This window comes from Oikopleura dioica, chromosome XSR, assembly GCF_907165135.1.
Source record: "Oikopleura dioica chromosome XSR, OKI2018_I68_1.0, whole genome shotgun sequence".
NCBI lineage: Eukaryota > Metazoa > Chordata > Appendicularia > Copelata > Oikopleuridae > Oikopleura > Oikopleura dioica.
The window spans coordinates 6,418,722-6,441,358 of NC_137294.1; the positions used below are offsets into that span (position 1 = coordinate 6,418,722).

General features: G+C 42.2%; 6 protein-coding genes and 1 long non-coding RNA gene across 12 annotated transcripts; 3 read left to right on the top strand and 4 right to left on the bottom strand.

Annotated features, from left to right (window-relative positions):
- Positions 1–1,051, top strand: LOC145709006 (leucyl-cystinyl aminopeptidase-like). Its single transcript, XM_081786696.1, has 2 exons — positions 1–856; positions 1,008–1,051. The coding sequence occupies exons 1-2, from the start codon at positions 1–3 to the stop codon at positions 1,049–1,051; spliced, it is 900 nt and encodes a 299-aa protein (XP_081642822.1).
- Positions 1,052–1,463: 412 nt separating this feature from the next.
- On the bottom strand, positions 1,464–10,003 carry LOC145709791 (serine/threonine-protein kinase 17A-like). 4 transcript variants are annotated; one of them, XM_081787496.1, is made up of 12 exons: positions 9,840–10,003; positions 8,880–9,071; positions 7,150–7,222; positions 4,941–5,056; positions 4,806–4,899; positions 4,185–4,347; positions 3,595–3,735; positions 3,442–3,529; positions 3,241–3,399; positions 2,332–2,404; positions 1,983–2,201; positions 1,464–1,792 (listed from the first exon to the last, which is right to left on the bottom strand). In XM_081787496.1, exons 2-12 carry the CDS (start codon positions 8,972–8,974, stop codon positions 1,754–1,756), a joined length of 1,260 nt encoding a protein of 419 aa, XP_081643622.1. In that variant the 5' UTR covers positions 8,975–9,071; positions 9,840–10,003; the 3' UTR covers positions 1,464–1,753. The 4 variants fall into 4 exon arrangements, with proteins under 4 accessions (XP_081643622.1, XP_081643620.1, XP_081643624.1 ...); XM_081787494.1 differs by having other exon boundaries at positions 1,464–2,201; XM_081787498.1 differs by lacking the exon at positions 1,983–2,201 and having other exon boundaries at positions 9,840–10,001.
- Positions 10,004–11,268: 1,265 nt separating this feature from the next.
- On the top strand, positions 11,269–11,820 carry LOC145709805 (uncharacterized). The gene is made up of 2 exons (XM_081787513.1): positions 11,269–11,459; positions 11,503–11,820. Exons 1-2 carry the CDS (start codon positions 11,341–11,343, stop codon positions 11,771–11,773), a joined length of 390 nt encoding a protein of 129 aa, XP_081643639.1. The 5' UTR covers positions 11,269–11,340; the 3' UTR covers positions 11,774–11,820.
- A 63-nt stretch (positions 11,821–11,883) lies between these two features.
- LOC145709802 (protein YIPF6-like) lies at positions 11,884–13,192 on the bottom strand. 2 transcript variants are annotated; one of them, XM_081787509.1, is made up of 7 exons: positions 13,087–13,192; positions 12,944–13,047; positions 12,841–12,888; positions 12,445–12,636; positions 12,311–12,400; positions 12,148–12,235; positions 11,884–12,107 (listed from the first exon to the last, which is right to left on the bottom strand). In XM_081787509.1, exons 1-7 carry the CDS (start codon positions 13,157–13,159, stop codon positions 12,028–12,030), a joined length of 675 nt encoding a protein of 224 aa, XP_081643635.1. In that variant the 5' UTR covers positions 13,160–13,192; the 3' UTR covers positions 11,884–12,027. The 2 variants fall into 2 exon arrangements, with proteins under 2 accessions (XP_081643635.1, XP_081643636.1); XM_081787510.1 differs by lacking the exon at positions 12,841–12,888.
- A 25-nt stretch (positions 13,193–13,217) lies between these two features.
- LOC145709786 (MMS19 nucleotide excision repair protein homolog) lies at positions 13,218–17,540 on the bottom strand. Of its 2 annotated transcripts, none has more exons than XM_081787489.1 (10): positions 17,337–17,540; positions 17,165–17,291; positions 15,700–17,089; positions 15,253–15,368; positions 15,058–15,210; positions 14,846–15,014; positions 14,665–14,801; positions 14,372–14,621; positions 14,062–14,329; positions 13,218–13,529 (listed from the first exon to the last, which is right to left on the bottom strand). In XM_081787489.1, the coding sequence occupies exons 1-10, from the start codon at positions 17,432–17,434 to the stop codon at positions 13,340–13,342; spliced, it is 2,898 nt and encodes a 965-aa protein (XP_081643615.1). In that variant the 5' UTR covers positions 17,435–17,540; the 3' UTR covers positions 13,218–13,339. The 2 variants fall into 2 exon arrangements, with proteins under 2 accessions (XP_081643615.1, XP_081643616.1); XM_081787490.1 differs by lacking the exon at positions 13,218–13,529 and adding an exon at positions 13,604–13,731.
- A 1,508-nt stretch (positions 17,541–19,048) lies between these two features.
- Positions 19,049–19,561, bottom strand: LOC145709811 (uncharacterized). The gene is made up of 3 exons (XR_014134941.1): positions 19,407–19,561; positions 19,300–19,362; positions 19,049–19,252 (listed from the first exon to the last, which is right to left on the bottom strand). It is a non-coding gene; the product is annotated as an uncharacterized LOC145709811 (long non-coding RNA).
- A 1,738-nt stretch (positions 19,562–21,299) lies between these two features.
- On the top strand, positions 21,300–22,468 carry LOC145709007 (uncharacterized). Its single transcript, XM_081786697.1, has 6 exons — positions 21,300–21,633; positions 21,681–21,752; positions 21,796–21,911; positions 21,959–22,032; positions 22,080–22,155; positions 22,229–22,468. Exons 1-6 carry the CDS (start codon positions 21,327–21,329, stop codon positions 22,466–22,468), a joined length of 885 nt encoding a protein of 294 aa, XP_081642823.1. The 5' UTR covers positions 21,300–21,326.
- The last annotated feature ends 169 nt before the right edge of the window (positions 22,469–22,637 follow it).

Genomic DNA, 22,637 nt, shown 5'->3' on the forward strand with positions numbered 1-22,637 from the left:
ATGGCACACCAGTGGTTCGGCAATACTGTTTCCATCGGCCAGTGGAGTGATCTTTGGCTCAACGAAGGATTCGCCACGTTTTTTAGTGACGAATTTCTTAAAAAATACATTGACGATGACATCGTTTCCGACCTGAGATGGACAAAAAGCTTTGTTCAGGCGCTGCAAAATGACCGAAAGTCAGCTACACATCCACTTTCTTTCGCCCCAGAAGATCCAAGAGCATTATTCGACAAAATTACATATTACAAATCTTCCTCTATTTTATATCAGTACAGAGATATTATTATGGAAAAATTACCAGCATATTTATCGATGTTTTACTCCTCCGCAGTATCAACAGATGCGTTTCTACGATTTATGGAGCTTCCAGAAGAATATTTCTATGATAAAGGACTGCCAAATATTGAATTGAAGATTTCATCCAGTGGAATCGTCATCGAAAAAACCACTGCTATCTTCAAAACGCTACCGGTTTGCTATCGGACAAAAGATGGACAAGAGGAAAACCTCTTTCTCAAAGCAGGGGATCAGCTTTTCATGCCCGAAAACAGCTTGTTCCCGAATTGCAATGGACGTTCATTCTACACTGTTTCCTTCGATAAACAACTTAACTCCGATATCCTCTCAGATATTGACGATCTCAACGAGCACGAACTCTCGTATTTGATTCTGATGCTGAACTTTGGCAAAAACTTGGAAGGCTTAATTGATATTTCAGATGCCGTGCTCAATCGTCGTAGATGGGTATCAACGAATGCTTTGATTGATGCGTATGAACAGCTGTTTGCTAAAAATGGCATTCCTTTTGCGATACGAGCGTTTCTCGAAGATCTTATAGATCCCATGCTTGAAAGTTTATGTGGACAGAAGGGCAGTGACTTCAACGGGATTCTTTTGTTATCTGTGTATTTGAAATTATATCGCCGAGAGATGCTTTGCACTTCCTCAGCATTTTCTTCCTTGATTGCAGAAAAAAATATTACGAAGTACGATCCTGTTCGCAGCGATTGTCATTTATGGAATCACCCAACAGAGCGATGGAAATTAGAGCATCTGAAAAGATACGGGGATCAACAGAATATTATTAGTTTTAACAACTAAAAGAAAAATGTTTAAGATCCTGAAAAAGTGAAGATCGGATCTGGTGTGCGCAGAAAATGAAATCTAACGAAATGTGGCATCACGACAACGCATATATATTCGAGAAGCTTCTTGCTGGTCGCGATTTCGACTATTGAGCATTTATATTTATATTCCAACATAAAGACTTTTCCGTATCTCTTTGTTTTGCCAACAGGCTTTATCCCATGCCGTAATCTCCATTTATTTACGCCTTTTCAAGCGCTCTTCTGGCATTTATTTTTGCCTCGTAGAACTGCGTGTTCCGGAAACAAGCACTTGAAAAATCATTTTATTTCTGCCAAAAAGAAGCGATGAAAACACAAACAGCGCGTTTTAAATAATAGCTGGATGTTTATTTACAGAAATACTGCGGCATAGAAAGGGAAACACTTGTGTTATGATTTTTTCGGTTGGTAGGGTCGTCTTATTTGATAATTTAAAAATAACATGTTCGCCAAAATTAGCCCAACAGAGTCAGTTTACTTTCAAGCGTCAGAATAAGGTAGAACTCGCCCAACGAGCAGTTCCGGGCTCAATTTTTTTCTTCACGAAAAAGCACAACCATCCGAAAGAATGAATATTTGTACAGTTTAACCTTGGATATTTTAAGTTTATCGTGTGATGACACTTAATGCGCAGCCGCTTCTCGTCGATGGTCAATATTGTTCTGAATACTTTTTTAGTTGTTATAAATACCTGGCGGGCGAAGATTTTAATTGTAAATTTATTACAACGTCGATGATTGATTTGATTTTGTTGGTTGTGCGCGTGTGATTTGCAAGATTAGAGCATGCCTAGTTTAGGTAAGTGTGCGCGTTAAATTGCGGCGTTAGGATGGCTTGGCGATGGTGGAAAACCTTGAGGTGATAGATTTTGCGGCGGTTCTCGCGGCGCTTGAAAAAGTCGAGTTTCTTTTTCGGCGCGAGGTGCTGGGGCTGGTGGCTGCTCTCGCAGCTGTGCTCCGACACCGTCGAGCCAGCTTGGCTGTTCGAGCTTTTCGGAATCAAAGAGGAGTCGTCGTCAGAAATGGAAACGCCCGAGTCCGAATCTCCGGACAATCTCGCTGATCGTACCAGCTAATAATCAAGAGTAATTAACCAGAATTACGAGAAATTAACATTTGTGAACTGAATATTCGATCGCTCAGATATTCCTACTGAATAAAAACAGAAGCTAGAAGTGCAGAAAAATCACTTTCAAACTTACTTTTTCCAACTCCTGCTGGCTGCGGCGATTGCGCCTTGTCCGTCGGTTCTTTACAATTATCTCATCAGCAACACTGAAAGAAAGATACAGTCGATTTTTCGGAAGAGAGAACTGTTACATGGTAACTGTTTGGGTAGAAAATGCCAGCGATTTAACGTTAAAATAGCTCCGGCCGAGTGATGTCGCTTTGATTTGCGGCAAAACAAGCGTTTTTTCAATGTTAAACGGTAATAGAATTTTCTCAGAAAGCGGAAAATATGCTTCTGACATCTGCAGGAAGACATGGACCCTTTCCCGGGGAGTAGTTGTTTCTGCGGGACAACGGCTAATTAACTTAGAGCATAGTGAGTGCTGCGAATATACTTAGTAACGAGCTCGAAAAGACCTTCTAACGTGAGAACATTTAAAAATGCTCTAACGCTAATCTGAAATTAGCGATTTGGATTTTCTTGGATCAAAAACTAAGTCCGCCGAAGCGAGCCAAACTTATTAGAAAATATTTTAATTACTTCAAGGGCCTTGCTACGTTTTCTGTTGGGTCAAAATAGCCAAAAAACAAGTTCAATTAATTAAGCACCTGAGTTGCAGCTTAAATAATTGTTGAAAGGTAAGTCATGCTTCCCGAAACAAGCCAAAATATAAAAGTAATATCTTTCGATATGAGATGTTAGCGACAGATTTTGTACAATTCGGGCTTCTAGGAACAATCGGATAGGTCAATTCAGGAGGTGGTTTCAATTTTTGGATTTACAGTTTCATGTCGATCCAAGAAATTGACGTCCAAAGTTACTGTTTAAAAAAATAATGAAATCCAGACAGAAAACATTTCCTTTTGACATGTCTTATTCTTCCGAGAGGCCGCAGTTCTCTACCCTGTTACCCTTTTAGTGGACTTTGTTCAACACTTACACTGACTCTGGAGCTTGTTTGGGAGGACTTTCTTTAGTTGGTTGTGTAGGTAGTATCAGCTCACATTCGTCGCTGGCTTCGACGGGTCTCAAAGATCTAAGAGGTGCGTTCGTACTAAGCCAAACATGCTCCAAGACCTCTTTGGCTTCCGGTCGATTGCTAGAATTTATTATAATTTTGGCACAAGTTGACTTTCCATACTTTGGTCTCGCTTGGCAAAGCGAGGAAATCAAGTCGATCGAGGCCTGGCTCTTGTCTTCCCATTCTTCGTCATCGAAGTCTAAGTCAACTCAAGTGCGGATTTTCACATCTTTCTAACTTAGCAATAACGGCATTGAATTGCTCGATCCGCTCCTTGGCTCACGTTTAAGTAAGTATCTTGAATGTCTTCTCCGGCAAAAGGTGAGAGTCCCGTCAGCATGACATAAATAACACAGCCGAGCGACCAAATGTCGGCAGCAGGTGTTACCGGTGAATAATCCAATATTTCTGGAGCTGAAATTCCCATAAGTGTTCCCTTTCACTCATACATAATCGCCCTTTGCGCTTGTTCGCCGCCACGTGCGTCCCGAGTTCTCAAGCGGAAAAATATTCTCCCGACTGTGAACTTTTTCGCAAACTTGTATGCAAAACAAACTAGCAAAAGCAGATTTTAAATGATATGGCTACGCGCCCAGAGCTAATGAAAACGAACAGAGCCGTTCTGAACAACTGTCTTGAAGAACAGAAGACTGGTCATTACACGGCGCTTCTTGCCACTTGAGTCCGATTTATGAATTTGGAGAAGAGCGCGGCGCTAAAATCGTAACCCCTTGACCCACTAGAACCACGGCGTAACCAGTTATGTTAATTCGGAAGAAGATTCCTCTGTTATCAAAAGAGCAGGGCTCTCAATAAAGTCCAGATTATTAAAAAATCGCGGTCGAAATCAAAAATAGAATTACCAGTGTATTCAGGCGTGCCGGAAATCTCGCAAACCTTCTGTCCAGGTGGAATCTTTCGCGATAGTCCAAAATCAGCGAGACGACAGTTTCCATCGTCTGAGAGGAGAATATTCTGCGGTTTCAGATCCATGTGCACAATGTGCTTACTGTGAATAAAGGCTTCGTTGAGGTTTGCATCGCGTCTTTTTAAAATCAATTCTCGAAAATTGCATTTTGGAATTTAACTTTTGCAAATTTAGACTCTCAAAGTCGATGATGCTGGTTGATTAAATCACTCACGATAAACTGTGTTTGGCGCAAGCTTGATTCCAGCAAATGAATGAGAAATGAGTTCTAACGCATCAATCGAGCTTACTGTACAGGTGGCTGGCTTCGAAAATTACGCCGCCACCTAATGTGGTGAAGCGATAATTTAGTTTAACTGTGCAGCACGGGCGCCAATCCGGCACCGGCAGAGAATTCTTTCTTCAAATGCTCAACAGTGACAGCACGTAAAGAAGCTTCTGATTTCAATTTCACATGTATAAAAATAATCCCATGGTATTTGTAGACGTGGGCGTACACGTGAGCAACTGGCAATTGTTTTCAATGAAATTAACTTATCGCGCAAACCCTTTCTAGTGCGGACGTAACCTGTCTAGTCGCTTCTTTTGCTTCGTCTTCCGTGAACGGGCATTTGCCGACGCAGTATTCAAAAATGTCCCCCCTCGTCGCGCTAAAGCAAGTCTCATTTATACTCTAGTTGCTTTTTCTTACAGTTCCATCACAATCACCATTTCTGAGCGGTGTCTGTAGAAGGCTTCCATTCCGATGATGTAGGGATGTACTCCCACTTCGCTGTGCAGTCTGGCTTCGCGCTCGACATCGCCGCGCTAGAATAATTCAGTCAGTTGAGTCCTTCAAATCAGACCCGAAGAGTTGAAGTCATCGCTTCCGAGTAGGTCTTGATAAAAAAATAGGTCGAGTCCCTTTTCAAAATTGCATTATCTAATCTCAACGCCTCTGACGCTTTTCTGGGGCTGTTCCCTGATTGCATCCTCCCTCCAATACCGTATCCGCAATATCCGAAGAGCAGAGGCAAGCAGTACTTATGCTTGTGCTTAGTGGCGCAATTTTAGTAATTTGTGCGCGAATTCCACTGCTTTTAAAAGAAAAATATTTCTGGTCACGCAGTACACTTTACTTTGGCAACGTTTGCCTGCCGAAAATAAAGAAGCGCTTCCTACTTAAACCTGCAAATTGCATCACACTCTCTGTCTCTCTAAGGGCATCCCCGTCGATAAGACAGTCCCTCGAATTGGCGGTCAATAGCGTTCGTGTTTCCAAATTAAAGCCAAGCTAGAATCTAATTAGGCCGACGGCGTGTTCAGTGGATTACGTAAGAACTGCGAAGCAGATGACATTTGAGACATTTGGACGAATTTCAGCGAATTTGCTCTCGAAGGTCATCGCGCCCTGCCTCACGTTTCCGACAAAACCAGTTATCATCCCCAATTTAGAAAGTAAATGAGAGCAAATTTTAGATTAAACCCTCTGCGAATTAATAAAAATGGAATTAATGCAGTAATGCGATGAGAAAAGAAGGAAAATGTATTTGTTCGAAAATAAGTCGCCGAATTTGTGAGATCCAATTGTCCGAAATGAAGGGCACTTGAACGCGCTTTTGGTGGAAAAATTATGTGGCGCGGCGGGATGCCCCCAAAGTTTTTTTAACGCCCGCTTGTAAGAGTCGCTTGACCAGCGGAATGTCGTGCAGTATGTCCTTCCGTGAACACAAGTAGCTCCCAATAAATAAAAATGAATAGACGGCCGTTTGGGCTAAACAGCAGGGCAATTGAAACGGGCGCTTCTTGAGCAGGGGATCAACTTAGTCGGCCGAGCGTCCCAAAGCAAAAAAAATGAGGCTTCGTTTATCTTTCCAGGAGAAAGACGCAAAAAACAATATTGAGATCAATTAGCGGGTGTCAGGATCGGCATTTCGCAATTGCAAAGTCGCCGTGTGTTTTGACATTCAATAGATACGTTCGGTATCGGGCTAGAATGGGAGGAGATCAATGGCTTACCCTTGCTATGCGAAACAATTACCACGCACTAGATTATAGCGTAAGCAATGCTCGATCATGCACCCAACAAAGATAAGTACTGAATCTGCAGGAGAGCACGGAAACGGGGGATTATGAAAGGCAAGTGCACGTGCAATTAATCTCGGCAAGGAACTCTGTCTAAAGCAGAGATGTTAAATTTAGCTAAGTACTTCTGTTCATTCCGGACGCGGTTATTAGCCCGGTGCTGCGGCCCTGTGGCTGCCTGGAAATTGGATTCGGCGATATTCCTCTAGCCCTTCATCCCTTTGCAGAAAATCCCCTTTGCACCTGTTTTGAGCTTCGCCAATATATATTTATTTATCTTATTTTCCACAAAACGCGTTTCTTCTCGGCAAAAATTTCTCAAAGCGAATTGCATGGTAAATAGATAATAAAGTTGTTGCGCCATCAACGGACCAGCGACTGTTATAAAAAGTGCTTCTTGTGTAATCTAGAATTTATCGCAGTCTTGTGCCACAGTCTTGTCCAAGCTCTGATCGAAATCAATTGCTTATCAGTAGTTCTACTGTCGCAAAACAAAGACCAATGTTCCCAAAGAAGCTTATCACAAATTGAATATCGAGGAGATGAGCCAAATCTGTATCCTTCGAATCGATTTTTAATCCGCAAATGGAAATTTAGCTTTCTCTTGATAAAAGTATTCAGACGGGGGGCACGACACAGGTGCCATTCTTGAAAAAGCGAAAAATGGTGAAAATTCAGTAATTAGGGGACTGATTATTTTTCGTTCGCAGAAAATGGCCGATATTACGAGAAAACCACAGGCAGGGGCGAGCTAATCACTGCGTTCGCAATGAAAAGAGCCTTCAAGCAGAGGCCACTGGCATTTGATTCTTGCGCACAAGGGCCACGTTTCTTACCTTGACAAACTTTCCAGCGAAGACTTTTCCTGTCGATCTGTCTTCCAGCCGCTTGACCACGCCAAATTTTCCTCTGAAATATTTTTGTTAACGCAAATTCTTCATTTTTGTTCTCATCGAAGCTTATTTGTAGAACAGACGCTGTAATCACAGTCAGACCTATTCAAAGTAAACTTCAATATTTTCTTCACTGGGCTTAAATATTCTGGGGCGTCTAAATAGGAGCACTTTCAAATTGATATTTATCATCTTCTCGGCGATAGTCATTAATACGATTAGCGGTTCTACTCGGAATCCAAAAAAAAGTACCCGAAACGCGTTTTTTTCGGAGCAGAGGCGAAACTAAAAGTCTCGAGGACTTTCTGAAAAAGTTTCTTATGCGTTACTTGTCGTTATGTTCCTATCTAACAACGTGGAAGGGGGCGTAAGATGTGAATTAATCGCCGAGAGGATATCCGCATTACGAGTTTTTATCAATTGCGAGCTCCAGTTCCGCACGGAATAACGTGACGAAATTAGAACTAATCCCAGATTACAACCTGAAAACAATGACGCGAAACTTCTATTAATCTTATCTCCATTTATTATTCCCTAGTTCAAAGCTCCAGGAACATGTTCCGAGGGTTTGAAAAATTTGAAAATGACGTGGGACAAGTCCGTTCCGACGGTTAAGGGACAGGAGAAAATAAGGATACATGGTTATCTTGTTTGGAATATGCATTTTTAACTGGCGTGGATGAACGAATTGTCCACCCAAACACCTTTATGCTTATCCCAAAAGTGTGTAGAGCGGATCAAGGAGCCTTTTACACCGAATTCCGCTGAGAAGTGGTTAAATATTTGCCTCCGCGAAATCCCACTAGAAAATAAATACGCAAAAAAGAACGCCTTTTAAAAAATCAAAGCAATCTTGAACCGGTTTACATAATCTGAATGCTAAGAGCGAGTTCGATTTCACGGACTGTACTCATGGGAATCGTAAACGAGCCATCCAGAGCTGAGCTCAAAGGTCTGCTATCAAGGAATGAAAATTTATCATTAATAAATCAAGAGCCTGTCGGATGGTGATTTCGCGTAAATATTCACGGGGCGACCTTTTGGCTCGTCATATCATCACTTTCGCCTCATTGACAACTCATAAAATCCTTCATCTTATGGATCGTAGCGGAAATTTTCCAAAATCCTCGGCTATTTTTATTTTGGGCAGCAGATTAGCGAAAGTATAAGAATAGCCGCCTCATAAACGTAACGTTATTGCGTTACATTCCAAGACTAAGTATTATGAGAGTCCTGTATCACTGCTAAATAGAGCGGCCAATGTACTATTCCAGCTCATGTCAGAAACAAAATTAAATAGTGAACGAAAAGCGCACCCGCCTGAGAAGTATCCAAGATTTTGATAAGTGACATTGTTCTGGCGAGCTGCGCAGCTGCCCGCGCAGAATACGGGCAATTACAAATGCTTGGTCAATATTAGAAAATCCTTTGCGAAGCCGTCGACAAGCAAATCTGCGGCGAGCGCTCCACCGGATGATCTTCACTGCGCGTCCTCACTTGGCGATAAGGGCGATACAGAATCGCTCAGATTAATGCGCAGCGACGATCAAACAGCTTATCAAAAACCAAAAATTTCAACTAACGACATGTTTACAGGAATTCGTCTCGAAATTCTTAGACCTTCACGTGCCGTTCTACTTTCTCTTTAAAATTGCCAAGAAAATCGTCCATACCTGGCTATAACTTTATCTCCAACAATAAATCGGTCTGAAATGGCACTGGAGTAGGTCACCAGATCTCCTTGGTGCTCGTGATCGAGCACCGTCATGCTCTGCTCTCTTTGCGGCAATTTCCCAAGCGAATTCTTTCGTGTTTTCGTCTTCTTCTCGTTTCCAACCTTCTTCCAGAACAAAATTGAAACGGTCCTGTAAAATTATTTAAGAATAAAAAATAATACGCGAGAAGCGTTGTGTGCCTAAACGCCGCAGGCAAGGACGAGAGAAAAAATTCTCGTCCAAAATCGCTAAGCTAATATTTGCGCTTGAGAATTTTGTTTCTGCTTTGACCTCGCGGCACCCGCTTTGATCAGCCAGATTTTTCACAAGTTATCGTGGGTTCATTGGGCACTCATGGAAATTTCAAAGGGGCGTCCTTAATATTCGCCAGAGAACGGTGATGAGCCACGGAAGACAGCAAGTCGCAGTCAGAATAAAATGGATAAACTCGACTAAACTTTGACTTTAACGAAATGTCGCATTAATTTTTTCTCAAATATTCGCGAAATAAGCTCCCTTCTACAAGCGCATGACTGGTGGTTTATTATTTGAGCGCCTGACGTGCTTATGTTAATATATTTCGATAATTGAAATAATATTTCTTACTCAAAATTGGAAGGAAAAAGTTCATTACAAAAATTCTGTTTGCGCTTTTTTTCTGGAGACTACTATTTGGCGAGCTCAAGCACTCTGATTTAAGAAAATATATAAATGTAATCGGTAAATTATGACACGTTTTTACGACGCCGTCAACATGCTGCTCAGAGTGAACAGGTGTTCCAAAACACTAATAATCCCTCCTTCTGAAGGCAGTGACCGTTTCCGGCAGCAGTAGAAAATGCGATCCCACGGCTGCTGGTGGCGTAAAAAATGAGAATGTTAAGATTAAATATTTGATATAAAATATTTGGCATTTACCTGCGTCCGAGTCCTTCCTTTCCTCCGCGTGCAATAATAAATCTCTTTCTTCAAACGATAGAATTCTGTTGAGTCTTTTCCGCGACTCAAACAAGGACTGAAAAAATGTTGGGGAAATTTTGTAGACAGGAAGTATGTGTATAAAACAAGGTTTTAGGAGACAGAAGACGTTGCGCGCCGTATTCTTGAGCCCAGAAACGCGAGAGGCTCCAGCGCGCCATCGCCGAAAAAAGTCAGCAAAACGCAACCTAGCGCTGCGCTAAAGCTACCAGCCTCCAACCTCGCTTCACAATGACACAAATCTATTCACATTCTCTGGTAACAATACCTCCTCCAGCTAGAATGGACCCATATCTTTAATTTTTCATCTACCTGCTCCAGTATTCGCATCAATAATAAAAATAAAAAAAAATCGTTTCTAACAGATCAAGTGATTTTATCTTCGAGTTCTAGTTTCGATATTTTACTCTTATTCGAGAACTTTAAAAAATGTCTTCTGAATTGAGAATAAGACAATACTGATTTTGATAAGGAAAGTAGGCTATACTACATAGGCTCTTGATATAATTTTCATCGGACTCTTCTTCGCCGCGATCGGATTGAAGGCCTCAATGTTAGGGAACTAACGGCCGCTAATGCTAACAAATGACGAAATTTATTTTGCATAAATTTTTTGAACGCTGACTGTGTGAGATTCTGCTGACCGTTAGGTAGCAAATGCGCATGCACGTGAGAATGGAACTGAAAGCGGAGGAGTGAATAAGACAAATGAGCGGTTGAGGTAGCGATGACTGGCTTCGATTTGGGATTTGAGACCGGTACTCTTTTGTGAAGCCGTAATTCCTCACGTTTGGTCAAGGGTACCTGCCATCTAACATGAAACATGTCATGTTTCACACGCGGCAGGACAGCTAATTGGGACAAACGCTGTCCGTTACAGTGACTTGATTACCGCGTGTTCCCGGAGCAAGCTGAGGAGCGATAATTTCGCCGAGTGACAGGCCGGAAGTCGAGCAATTAGTTGTGTTTTGAAGAAATTGCTCCACCAGGTCATATTTCTAACCTGATTTGTTCGGTTTTATCCCCATGAAAACATAACTCCAGAGACACCTGATGTCGATTTGCTTAATTCGGTTTATTATCCTTCGTTACGAGTCATGTACAAATGAGATTCATAAAGTATTGCGTAGTATTGCATCCTATCAGATGAAATAAGCAGTTTAGGTTCTTCTAGTTAGCGGTTTGACCACAAAATAGAAGAAAAACCCTCTAGGAATACTATTCTGGAGACAAGGAAGAAATGATGTTTCTAGAACCACCAATGTTTCCATGATGCTCTTCAACTAGTTAAAATGCGAGGCTTTTGTCGTAAAAGAGAAAGATCAGGTAAAGCCCCATCTGAAAATACAATTAACTACTTTTAAGCATGGGAAAAATTAATGCCCCCGATCGGGGTACCCGGAAGCGAGTTTACAGAAGTCGCCCTGGAAGTACGGTATACATGCAGTCAGAGTTGGTGAGAGAGGATTCGGAAGAGTTCGCGAAAAGTGTCGGAGTTGACAAAAACAGTCTAGTCGTTCTCCGATACCGTCTTCATGTATTGAATAAAACATTTTTGGAGTAATTACGGCATCAGTTAGAAGATCTTGATCATTTCATTCAGACCGACGGCAAAAAAGTTAACAAGAATGACTAAACTTCTCACTAAGCTCAGGAGCGAAAAGTACCGCGAGATAGGAGCAACATCAATCGACGAAATCATTCCCGATGGTACTCAATGCGAAGAAGATCGATTACTAGCAGCACTCAAAGAACTCGAGAGTAGAGTGAAAGAACAAAAACGCAAAACTAAGATGGCCCAAGAATCTATTTCAGAAGAGGCTACTTCACTTGCATCGACTTCTCAAGATGCATCTACATCACAAGATACATAAAAAGTTTCTGCTTTCGTATATTATTTTAATTTCAATAAACGCTCAATAAACCGATTAAACCTTGACAGTACGGAAGCGCTCTGCTGAGACGCTTCTGTGATTTCTGAGTGTTGAAATATGGGAACCGTGTTGGATATATTCAAAGGATTGCACAGTCGACGGTTTCGGAAAAGAGAAAGGATACAGAAAATAAGAAATAAGGGTTTTAGACTTAAATATGGAAGTTTGTTTTTATTCTAGGACGGCGAAGATCTTTAGCCGGAGTAGGTAATGACTAGCCACGAGATGATGAAATAGAACAGAACCATTGGATAGACAGCGAGAAACCGGCGATCTAGACTGCTTTCAAGAAAAATTCTTTCAACAAAACTCACCTGATGGGGCAGTGTCTCCAATAAAACACATAGCAGCTCTAGAACTCCAGCCAAAGGCGACGAGAGTGACGATAAAACGAAGGGCGAACTTTTAAGGGATTCAGAGTGTGGATCGAATTATTTACTGAAATTGCGATAGCATGGGTATTTTTTGAACCCGTGGCAGAAATGCGCCTTGCGTAGATAGAAGAACAAGTCTGCAGAATAATAACGCGCCTACTAGTGGAGCGATGCAGTAGCCAAGAACGCACACCTGAAATGCAAATGTTAGGTTTTCTTCTTCATTAGCAGTGTTACCGATTGAAAGAACGAAATAGTGCCGCCAAGCAATTTGTTGTTGATTGTGACGACTGCGGAGCCCATCCAGAAGAGGACAAAGAACTGTGTAAAGTGAGGACCACCTTGGCCTTCGTGCAAAATCGCTCCGACAACCATGCAGAGCAAAAGAGGACCCCACAGATCCCAGTCACGGAGAAGCAAATTTGATCCCTAGTGAAATATTTAAAAACTGTTATTTTACAGTATTCTGTAGCGAAGAATGTTGATTTATTGAAAAAGCAAGTTAGAAAAAATCAGTAGAATCTAATACGAATTTAGTTAATCACCCTACGCGCCCCGAATTTCACTGAAAATATCAACCAGGAGATAAATTTTCGCGGTACTGATACTGATCTTCTAGCAATTATAAAATACCTCTTTGCTTTCATGAAATTCGCTCACAGAAACTTGCCAAATGTATTTCTGAGTAAGTTCAGTAAATTATTCGACTCCTTCTGGTAAAGACATTCAGGCGTACCTCTTTCAGTGGGAAGACGACATGTTTGAATTTGTGGGCAACATCGCGCAGATCTCGCATGATCGTTTCTCGCACTGGCTCGTCGAAATCGTCGTCGTCACAGACTGAATAAGTTCCATTCCAAGTTTGCTAAGGATGCGTACCTGTCATGATGGGTTGGTCCATCTCACCGGACAAGTCACCGAAGCTGTAACTCGTCGACTCGAATTCAGCCATTTCTTAATGTTTTCGCATAAGTCGACCGTTCATTAGTTACGCTACCAAGATAGCAATCATTATCCGTTCACGAGTTGCATGTCAGTTTTTGGATTAGTTGAAGAATCTTTTTTGCTTCAATCAGAAAGAACAGTAGACAATCAATGTTATTTAACTAAACTAGCATCAGGCTCGTTGCAATCAGCTCTCCTGTCCGACCATTGACCAGATATTCACCGTGAGCGCTCCGTGCTGCCTAATCACGCGTTTGTGATCGTCGAGGAGCCCCCTCAACTTGGCAAGGACGTCTGTTCGGTTTCGAACGAGCACGGGCGTGATCATCGGTATCCTCGTCACTCGCCGCAAACACTTCAGAGCTTTACAGCGCGTTCTAAATCAGTATGTCAGGGCACACTCTTGACCCATCTTCAGCATGAACGAGAAAGAAAGGAAGACGACTGGTAAAAATTATTATTTCGTTTAATTTTGGTTTGTTTTTAATTGGGCTGGTTAGTGGTGGTTTGACAATATGTGTTAGGGAATTGTTGGAATCAGAAGAAAGGATGAAACTTTTGAGTCACAACTTGGTTTTCCTAAAAGTTGAGATCAGTTGAATTACGTTAGATGTTCACTCTCTCAAAAACGCATTCATTCTCAACACATCACACGGAGCAAAAGAACTATTCGAATAGAAATTCCAGTTAATTTCTGAAAGTATATGCGGCCGTTGAATAATCTGGGAAAGCGGTGTCTATTATTTCTCCGCCGCATAAGAGCGAGTTGACTGTGCTTTTTGACCATTTGTTAGTTGGCAAAACTACCATTATATAGGACCTCCTATATGGCATGGCTCTCTCAGTAGTAGATCTTAGGGTTCGAGTCGTTTCCTCAAGAACAATGTGTTGGCACACTTTCGCGCAGACCTGAGATTGATTTTACTGTAAATGAGGCGCAAGAACTCGGCGACCAGTTTCTCCACGTGCTTGCCCAAGAGTTGCTCCACTTCGGGCGACCCTTCGTTGAACAACTGCATCAGAGTTGAGAGCGAACTGTCCACGAGGGAAGAATCGCTACTTGCAAGTGATTCAAGTAGCAATGGGAGCAAGGGGGGCAGCTCGCGAGACTGGACTTCTGACGGAATCAGCGAGAGAAGATGTCCAAGGATTAGGAGCATGTTTTCTTTGATCGTGCCTGAACGATGGATAAGAACTGTCAGTAACGAAAGGTCCTTACTCATTTCTCTACTCGATTTAGTCTTGTCTTCAATGACTACTTTCAACTTTGGCAATGTGAGCGAAAACAGACGCTGCGGATGAAGAAGTTTAATGTTGAAAGCAGCTTCGGCGGAAAGATCCGGCGTATCTCCCAACAAGAGCCACCAGCAATCAGCTGCCACTCGACTGAGTTCCTTCGATGCAGTCGTAAAACGCAACAACCTGTCAAGCCATTCTTCTAGCGTCTTGCCCCCTTTCAAAAGAATTCCCTGAAAAAGAATGTTTGACTTGAAGGGTCGTAATTTAGCAGACCTTTGTGACCCAGGTCGCTAGAATAAGACTTTCTTCAGTGAGTCCACGTATCGCCATGAAATCGTTCATTCCTGACCATATCTTTTCATCCACATCTTCATGTTTGTTGATAACCGCGGCGAGAATCTTTGCAGCAGCTATTTTCGATGAATTAATCTTAAAAGAGCTGAAGAGAATATACCTTTTATATGGACAGGAGAGGAGTTTCCATTTCGAAGTACGGTCAAACAGAATGCCGTGTAATCATTGAAATTTCCAGGATGCGTTGTCGGCGTCGCGGAACATAGAAACGAAGTAAGAAAAGGAACAATCAGACTTTGGTTCTTTGAGTAAGCGTACGAAGGCTCAAACTAAGAGGAACTTTCGTATCAAGTTGAATGACGCTGATCTCACCGGTTTGAAGTAGATTTTGCTCATTCCGTTGCCCTTGCTCATCGTATTTGTCGTAAACTTGGTCCAAATATCAGCTCGGATGTCTTCTAATGACCCTTGGTCTAGCTGCCTCGCCAAATAAAGCGTCAATGCACAGATGTGCTCCATCGCTTTCTATTTCAAAAGTTGAAAGTGAGCGCAATAGAAGAAAATCACCTCTGATATCAAAACAGTCTTCTTGTTCTTATCTTGGCCGCAGTACATGACGGCTTGGATGAGTCCATCAGTCACCTCGACAAACCAGCATTTTGCTACAGCAATGTTCACTTGCGCTTAAATCCCATTAGATTTTCGTCATACGTTAAAAACTGAAAACAATATAACTTCGAAAGCTAAAATCATTCGAGTGGCATTCCTTATTGAAATTAGTGTAAAATGTTAGTCAACAATTCCATACGAACATTGTAACCACCATTGTTATTTCAAACTGTGTGCTCACCAAATGATCCCTTGTACTCAACTACGGCTCCTAAATCATCAATATACAGTGATATATTTGATGATTCTGTTATACATATGCAGTCAGTGTCCTATCATATGTGTTCTGCCGAGCTATATTTCTTCGCTACATATTTCCGCATAAGACGGGAAGAAATCACTTACTGGAGTTGAGTTTCGGAACGGTCCCTTCCAATCCAGACAAAGCGGCTAGGATCGCAGCATCCCAAGTCGAGTCGAATTGGTGTTTCGTGATCATCGCAATAAGCTTGTGACAAATCTCGAAGGGCAAGAAGCCGTCGTTGCTTATAAACTGGCAGAGGAGCAGAACAAATGTCTCTTGTTTCAACGCGTTTCCCGTTAGCCTTGGGAGAATATTATCGCGAATGAAATTCGGAGATTTCTCAGCCAGGAACGACATACAATGTGAAGCTTCTTTGCAGAGTTCCATGCTGTCCGCCTTCGTCGCTAGCTCGAATACTTCAAGAGTGATTGACTCCAAACCGGCTTGGCTTATCAAGTTGCTTTTAGCACATGCGGCGACAGCAGAAACAGAGAGCAGCTTCGTCTGGAGTGAAACTTCTTTGTTCTTGATCGATTTCAAAAGAACTTCTTCCAGGGCGGAGTTCTTGCTGCCCGATTTGTTTGAGTTTGCCAGCTCGACAATTGAGTCAAGGGCTTCGCCAGAACTAGCTGGACTAGACAATCCAGGAATCAGATTAGGCAATGCAACTGCCATCACGTCAACTCCAGAGGCAGACCAGGCCTTGAGTGCTTTCACTGCTGGCCAAAGAGTTGCCTTGAAGGGCGGTTTGAGATACTCGCCGACCATCTCAAAGAGAAGCGTCAAGCCCTGCGAGGCGAGTTGTGTACCTGCCAATGCACTGGCAAACGACTCTATGCACTTGATGATTTGTTCTTGCGCCGTCTTATCTTGCTCGCGTTGTCCAAGATTGATCACCATAATTTGGAGAAACTCTTTCAGTTTGTTTTCTAAAACAGCTTTGTGTAGCGCAGGCAGAGCGACGGCCAGGAGAGCGATAGAATCGTCTATCGCCGCAGCAGAGTCTGATCCTAACTTTTCGCAGATGAGCTCCATCAGCGCAGCCGAATGCCGTTTCTTAGCAAGAGGAACGCCGCAAGTGAGTCCACTCACCATCGCTTTCGTCAACGCGTCGACAAGGTCTGCCCTCGTTATTGGATCCTCACTCGTAGAATCTGGTTCAAAGTCGACGGGAAAGTAGCACATGATCACATCGAGCAATTCGTCCCAAAGATTTTCGTTTTCTCCAGCTAGGCACGAGCTCATCACTTCGCCGAACAATTTAAATCCAGTCAAAAGTACTTTCGGATCGGTTTCGCCGTCGAAGCTAGAAATACAAAGAGTGACGAACTCGGGGCCGACTTGCTCCAGCCATTGTCTCTGGCGAGTGTGCAGTTCGCGTAAAAATCTACCACAGTGGAGTCGATTCTCAGCGGACAGGGTTGGCACGTGTAATTCTTGCTGTAGAGTCGGAAGGAGACGCATAACCGCGGATCCGGGATATTTAGCCTGCTATCTTCGGGTTGGCAAACTTGTCAAACTTATCAACTTTTAAAAATGAAACCGAAAAAGGCGTTTTTAACCCCACTGAACGAGATAGAGCATTCCTTCCATCGCCGCCCCATGCACTTCCCAAGTGTCTTTTAGACGTTCTCTGTAGAATTCTGTAAGCACAGCGACTTCTCGTACATTCAGCGCGTTTTCCTTGATGCAGCTCAATTCAGTTTCTACCGAGTGGGAGTTGCAATTGAAAACTTACGCGTTAATTTTGTTTAGTGCCTTTATCCTTGTCGCCGGTTCTTTGTTAGTGAGCTCCGCTCTATTTCCTTCCACGATTTCAAGCACGCTTTGCGACATCTTCTTTACCAATAAATTTAGTTTGTGAAGTTTCTTCTAATGGACCTTATCGTCTCTAGAAGAGGAAGATCTCTTGCTCGCTGAGAGATGGGACTGGCCAATCAGCGCGCGCTTTTCACCGCCAGAGGAAACTCGCGCAAGCGGCAAGAAGCTCGACCTGGAAGAAGTCCAGCTTCGCGAACTTTAAAAATGAACGCAGAAGAGGACTTGCATTCCTCCTCCCCATCGGCTGAAAGACAGCTTACTTGGCTGAAGGAAAGATTTTTCGATTTTATTCCCATCTCTTCTGAATTTTGAACATCATCGGACAAATTCTTGCTCAGAGGCAATTCTCACAAAACGGCACGCAGTCGGTTTTCTTCAAGATAGTTTCTTATAGCTCATCTTTATGGCTTCTCCTAAACAGTAAAGAAACAACTCGGAGAGCGAGCGCTAGAATATTTGAAGGAGAAGGGGAGACGCTCAACCCAGGCAGTATAACTGACGATGTTGACACTGACACGAACATATGATCAGGTTCTTCAACAACTTAATTTATTAGTTTCGATAAATTGTACAATTCAAGAACCTAGTCGAGTTTTCTTCCTTGTCGCCATCCAGAAATAAATTTTGCCGGCTCCGGATTTTTCAGAGAGGAGCCCAAGCGGATGATTTTCCTGTGCGAGGAGCATTTTGACTTTGAGATGCGCCAAGGCGACTTTAAAAACGTTGAGCAAACGCTCACGCATGAAATGATCCACTGGATTGACTCGATTGATGGGAAAGACTTGACCAACACAGAGGCGCTATTCAAGTCGGAACTTCGAGCTGCGACGCTTTCTGGTCAATGTCTAGGTAATTTCCCGCTTTTTTGCTTTTTATGGGAATTCCATGGAAAACATGTTTTTAATCTCATACCCTGAACTACCTTTTAGACGGCTATTCTGGGGAGAATGAACTTTTCAAGAAAATATTCAATCATAGTCAGGGATTTAATTTTTCTGGCAGTAATTGATATTTTTCTGATAATTTATTCAAAGATATAGTAACATTACAGTATTAATTATGATGCCTTTTCTCCTTGAAGCGCTTACATCCCACGAAAGATCAAAATGTGCAATAGAAAAAGCGCGCGAATCGCTGTCCTTGTCAAAGCTAGAATGCAAGCTAAAGCCAGATGAGCTGAAAAGTGCGTTATCAGAATGCCATCCCTGGCGTGATTGTCCCAGCACTCAACGAAGAGCGGACTTCCTTTACTCCCAGTCTAATAAATGCAACAATTGACTCATCCTCTTGACTCTCATTCTGTCGGCATGAACTTGGCTGAGTTGCGCACATAAAGAACAATTCATTGTGCCAAAGCCATTTGCTCACTCGATTCGGAAGGTGCTGATCCGCAGCGCACAGGGCGCACATTACTGAAAGTTATTTTTGTGATGCGGCATACGTGGTACTTTCTTCTTCAGAAAGATTTTCGCTGATGACATGCTTCGATTTTCATCAATCACGCAAATCTTCCGCAAGCAGTTTACAGTTTTCATTCGCCTATTTACAGCACACAAGTTTTATTACTCAATGTCGAGAGTGCCGTTCCAAGGCATTTCTTCAGACACGAATTCCCTGATAATGACATGATTTGACACCAGAATAATTTTATTCAATAACAGTTGACAGAAGCAAGAGGCGATAAAAGGCGGTCATTTTTTGGACGAATAGTATAAAGTCTTAAAACTTCATCATTTTCATATCGTTTCTGTCAAGAATGCCTTCGAGCTTTGCGCGGTTGCTGCGGGCTTGCTCAAGAAGATCGTAGACGACATCATTGCAGGAGCCGTAATCCTAGTTTCCGTGATTAATTATCCAATTATCAGCATTTTAAGACTTACTTTTTTCTCAACTTTGAGACTTCGGACGATGTTATCGGATCGGAGAATGATTCCGGTCATTTCCTGAAAGAAGAAAAAAATTACGAAAAGACTCTTTGCCGAAATACCTTTCGCATTCTCAATGTCTCGGAGAAAGAGTGGTCCATCTTTTGGATGAAAGCTTCTCGGTCGCTAAGAGTGAAAGGCATCGTTTTTTTATTTGAAATTGGAATTAAAAAACTCTAGTAATCAGCCACTCTGCTGGAGTTGCACTGAGGGGTAAGAACTCGCCACTTTTCCCAGTTGTAACTAGTTTCAGCAGTTACTTCTTTCGCCACGCGAGGGAGACGTAAATCACGAGCAAAGGTGCTGATAAGCGCGCGACGAATAACGCCTGTAATGATTGTAAATTTTAATTACTCAGCCCATCAATTTCCCCAGGCGTTTATGATAGTAATACTGCTTGCAATCATAGAAGAGTGTATCAGTTTAAGGCAATAGTAATCAAGCGGGATAAAGAAACCCAATTAAACCCATTTATCGAAGAAAATCGAGCTTTTTCTCGATGCAGTTATATATTCCTGCGAAACTCCTAGAATAGAAAAACTTCAGAAAACATTAACTTATTAAATTATTCTGCTGAGGAGGATTTGCGAAAGTGTTAATTTACTCTCTGCCTTGTCATCAGGTCGTGATTTGTGTCCATTTGAACTTGTAAACCTTCAGTTCCAACTGTGATTTGTGCGAACAGCTGCCACTCACACAGGAAGTGAGACGATTTTCAATAAGGATTTCTGAGTGAAATCCTTACCCCCTTATTTTATTTGCTCATTGAAAAGAGCGTAAAAAGTTATCCCAGATTCCCCCGGAAAATGATGAAATTTTCGAAAAAATGATGAGATGGCACGTGACTAAAGCCCAAAAAAACTCAAACTTTCCCGCTCGAGCATTTTCGACTCGTCTGAGCTAATAAGGCTTGTAATAGCTCAAAATGATCGTCTCTGCGAGCTCTTGGTGGGCATCAAGTTTTCATCCCTTTTCAACCCTTTTTTTAAATTTCTATTTTTCGAGCAATAGATAAAGGGATGAAAAAGGGTTGAAGAGGGATGAAAATATGATGCCCACCAAGAGCTCGCCAAGACGATCATTTTGAGCTATTACAAGCTCTTGTATCTCAGACGAGTCGAAAATGCCCGGGCGGGAAAGGTTTGGTACTTTTGGGACTTCAGTCACGTGCCATGACGCTATTTCTTCGGAAATTTCATCCTTTTCCGGGAAAATCTGGGATAACTTATTACGCTCTTTTCAATGAGCTAATAAAAAAGGGGGGTCAGGATTTCACTCAGAAATCGTTATTGAAAATCGTCTGAACTTTAATAAAAATAATGGCGATCGGTTTCTGAATGATCCGAGACTCTCGGGCCGATAAATCTTCTTCATCTTGAAATGACGAAAGTAGAACGAGACAAAGTAAGATTTAGACATCCTCCTGACAATGGTGGCTCTAGCGACTCTGATTCTGACGATTCCGGCTGACGAATTCCGAGAAAAAATTACGCGCTCTTCGATCAAGAACTGCGTGTTGTCTCTGTCTAAGATTATTTCATCAAGAATTCAATCAAAAAATTCATCAAAAATTATTGCGAAATAGAGTTTTTCTTTCCTTAGTTGTTCAAACTCGAGCGTCTCCTTTTTCCAAGTTTTTCGAGCCGACTTTGACTTTCTCGAAACTTTTTCTTCGATTTTGGCTATAAAAGGAGCGGCAAATCAGGGAATCTCACCACTTTATTCGATCAGAAATCAGAAAAAAACTCAGAAAATTCATTTTTTTTCCTCAACTCTGAAATTCATTTGCTATGGATACGCGAAGTAAGAGCAAAACTCAAGCCGACGTTGGAGGCGAAACCGCGAAAGGGATGGAAAAGTTAGGGTTCTCAATAAAGTTTCTTAATAAGATTTGATTTGTTCAAATTTTCATATAAAAATTTCAATTTGAATAAATTTTGAACCTGTCGAAGAAGCCAGCAAAACGCCGCAGCCAGCTTGAAATGCCACCTCCAACCACGGTCCCAAAGAGTTCGAAAAACTCCTCCCAAAAGAGCAACAAGCCTCCACGAGTCCAAGCTTCATCTCCAAAGATCCAAGAGCAAGATCAAAAAGAGAAGAAGAAGAAGCGAATGAGCTTGGTGGCGACGATGAAAGAATTCGGCGCCAAGGAGCCAATGATGGAGGAAGAGCAAGCGGCCGATAATGTGGAACTACCTGAAGCAATTACCTTCGACGAGTTTCGCACGATGGACATCTTGACAGATAACGGCTTACGCGAGTTCTGCAAAAAAGTTGCTGATGTTCGCGGTAATTCTTTATTATTTTTAATTTTATAGACATTTTGGACACTTTAGAACTCGAAAAAGCAGTTGCCTTTCTGGACGAGAAAAATGCTGCATTGGAAAAGAACATCAAAGCTGAAAAAGGTATTTGTAAAAAACTAGAAGGCATCTGATGAGTTCTTTTAAGTTGCCTTGAAGCTTGAGACGGACGAGTTTTTCCTGACGGAGAATGCGATCGAAAAGTATGAAAAGAAGCTGGAGCATTCAATCGAGAGGCTTGAAGATTCCATCGAGACCGTAGAGGTACTGGATTTTAGAATGAGTTACAGTTACTGATTTTCTTTTCGTAGTCGATTCGACGTCTCCAGACGAGGTTGGTCAAAGCTGATTCGGCTGTGCGAGTCCTGACTCAGACTGTCAAAAGGTAAAGCTTTGTTAAAAATGAACAAAACATAGCGACTTACAATTTAGATCGGCCCAGATTGAAACTGAACGAATCCTGCAGATTCGAAATAATGGACTCGTGGCGATGGAAGCTAAGGAATGGGTATTGACTCAAGACTCTTGACATTTCAAACAACTCATTTTTGGAGTAAAGAATTAGTTAGACCTAATTGAAGACTGCGAACTTGGAGGATTACCTCGCTTACCAGAAGGTAATCAAAGGGATCTCGATGGAAAAGAAGCCCATGACCCGGAACCAGATGATCGTCTGGCTCATCGAGAAGAGCAATTCGCCTTCCACGGAAGAACCGGCAAAGACTATTCCGCCTGGAGAACAAAACAACAACGATTCGGACCAACGAGCTGCTTCTTCAGAGATCGGAAAACCAGAAGCAAATGCGAAAAAGAGAAGATGATCCGCCAAGCCATCTCTCAAGAATCATCTGGCCCGGAAACTGACCATCAAATGTCCGACTTTTCGGACATCTCCAGCACTCAGAGCCCAAATCGCGAGACCCAAGAAAACTAAAAGTTTTGTCTGACCATAACTGTGTCCCAGTTGAGCATTTTTCAAAAATAAAACCT

Excerpts from the sequence above, each read along its gene's own strand:
- LOC145709006 (XM_081786696.1), top strand. The coding sequence starts at position 1 with ATGGCACACCAGTGGTTCGGCAATACTGTTTCCATCGGCCAGTGGAGT. Across the intron at positions 857-1,007 it reads TATAGATCCCATGCTTGAAA|CGATTGTCATTTATGGAATC; the intron begins GTTTATGTGGAC and ends TCCTGTTCGCAG.
- LOC145709791 (XM_081787494.1), bottom strand. The coding sequence starts at position 8,974 with ATGACGGTGCTCGATCACGAGCACCAAGGAGATCTGGTGACCTACTCC. Across the intron at positions 5,057-7,149 it reads TCGCTGGAAAGTTTGTCAAG|CGCGGCGATGTCGAGCGCGA; the intron begins GTAAGAAACGTG and ends GAATTATTCTAG. Across the intron at positions 4,900-4,940 it reads ATGGTGATTGTGATGGAACT|CGCGACGAGGGGGGACATTT; the intron begins GTAAGAAAAAGC and ends GACTTGCTTTAG.
- LOC145709805 (XM_081787513.1), top strand. The coding sequence starts at position 11,341 with ATGCAGTCAGAGTTGGTGAGAGAGGATTCGGAAGAGTTCGCGAAAAGT. Across the intron at positions 11,460-11,502 it reads TTGAATAAAACATTTTTGGA|ACCGACGGCAAAAAAGTTAA; the intron begins GTAATTACGGCA and ends CATTTCATTCAG.
- LOC145709802 (XM_081787509.1), bottom strand. The coding sequence starts at position 13,159 with ATGGCTGAATTCGAGTCGACGAGTTACAGCTTCGGTGACTTGTCCGGT. Across the intron at positions 13,048-13,086 it reads GGACCAACCCATCATGACAG|TCTGTGACGACGACGATTTC; the intron begins GTACGCATCCTT and ends GAACTTATTCAG. Across the intron at positions 12,401-12,444 it reads CTATTTCGTTCTTTCAATCG|GTGTGCGTTCTTGGCTACTG; the intron begins GTAACACTGCTA and ends TTTGCATTTCAG.
- LOC145709786 (XM_081787489.1), bottom strand. The coding sequence starts at position 17,434 with ATGTCGCAAAGCGTGCTTGAAATCGTGGAAGGAAATAGAGCGGAGCTC. Across the intron at positions 17,090-17,164 it reads GAATGCTCTATCTCGTTCAG|CAGGCTAAATATCCCGGATC; the intron begins TGGGGTTAAAAA and ends ACCCGAAGATAG. Across the intron at positions 14,802-14,845 it reads CTCTCCTGTCCATATAAAAG|CTGCTGCAAAGATTCTCGCC; the intron begins GTATATTCTCTT and ends CATCGAAAATAG.
- LOC145709007 (XM_081786697.1), top strand. The coding sequence starts at position 21,327 with ATGCCACCTCCAACCACGGTCCCAAAGAGTTCGAAAAACTCCTCCCAA. Across the intron at positions 21,634-21,680 it reads AAAAGTTGCTGATGTTCGCG|AACTCGAAAAAGCAGTTGCC; the intron begins GTAATTCTTTAT and ends TGGACACTTTAG. Across the intron at positions 21,912-21,958 it reads ATTCCATCGAGACCGTAGAG|TCGATTCGACGTCTCCAGAC; the intron begins GTACTGGATTTT and ends TTCTTTTCGTAG.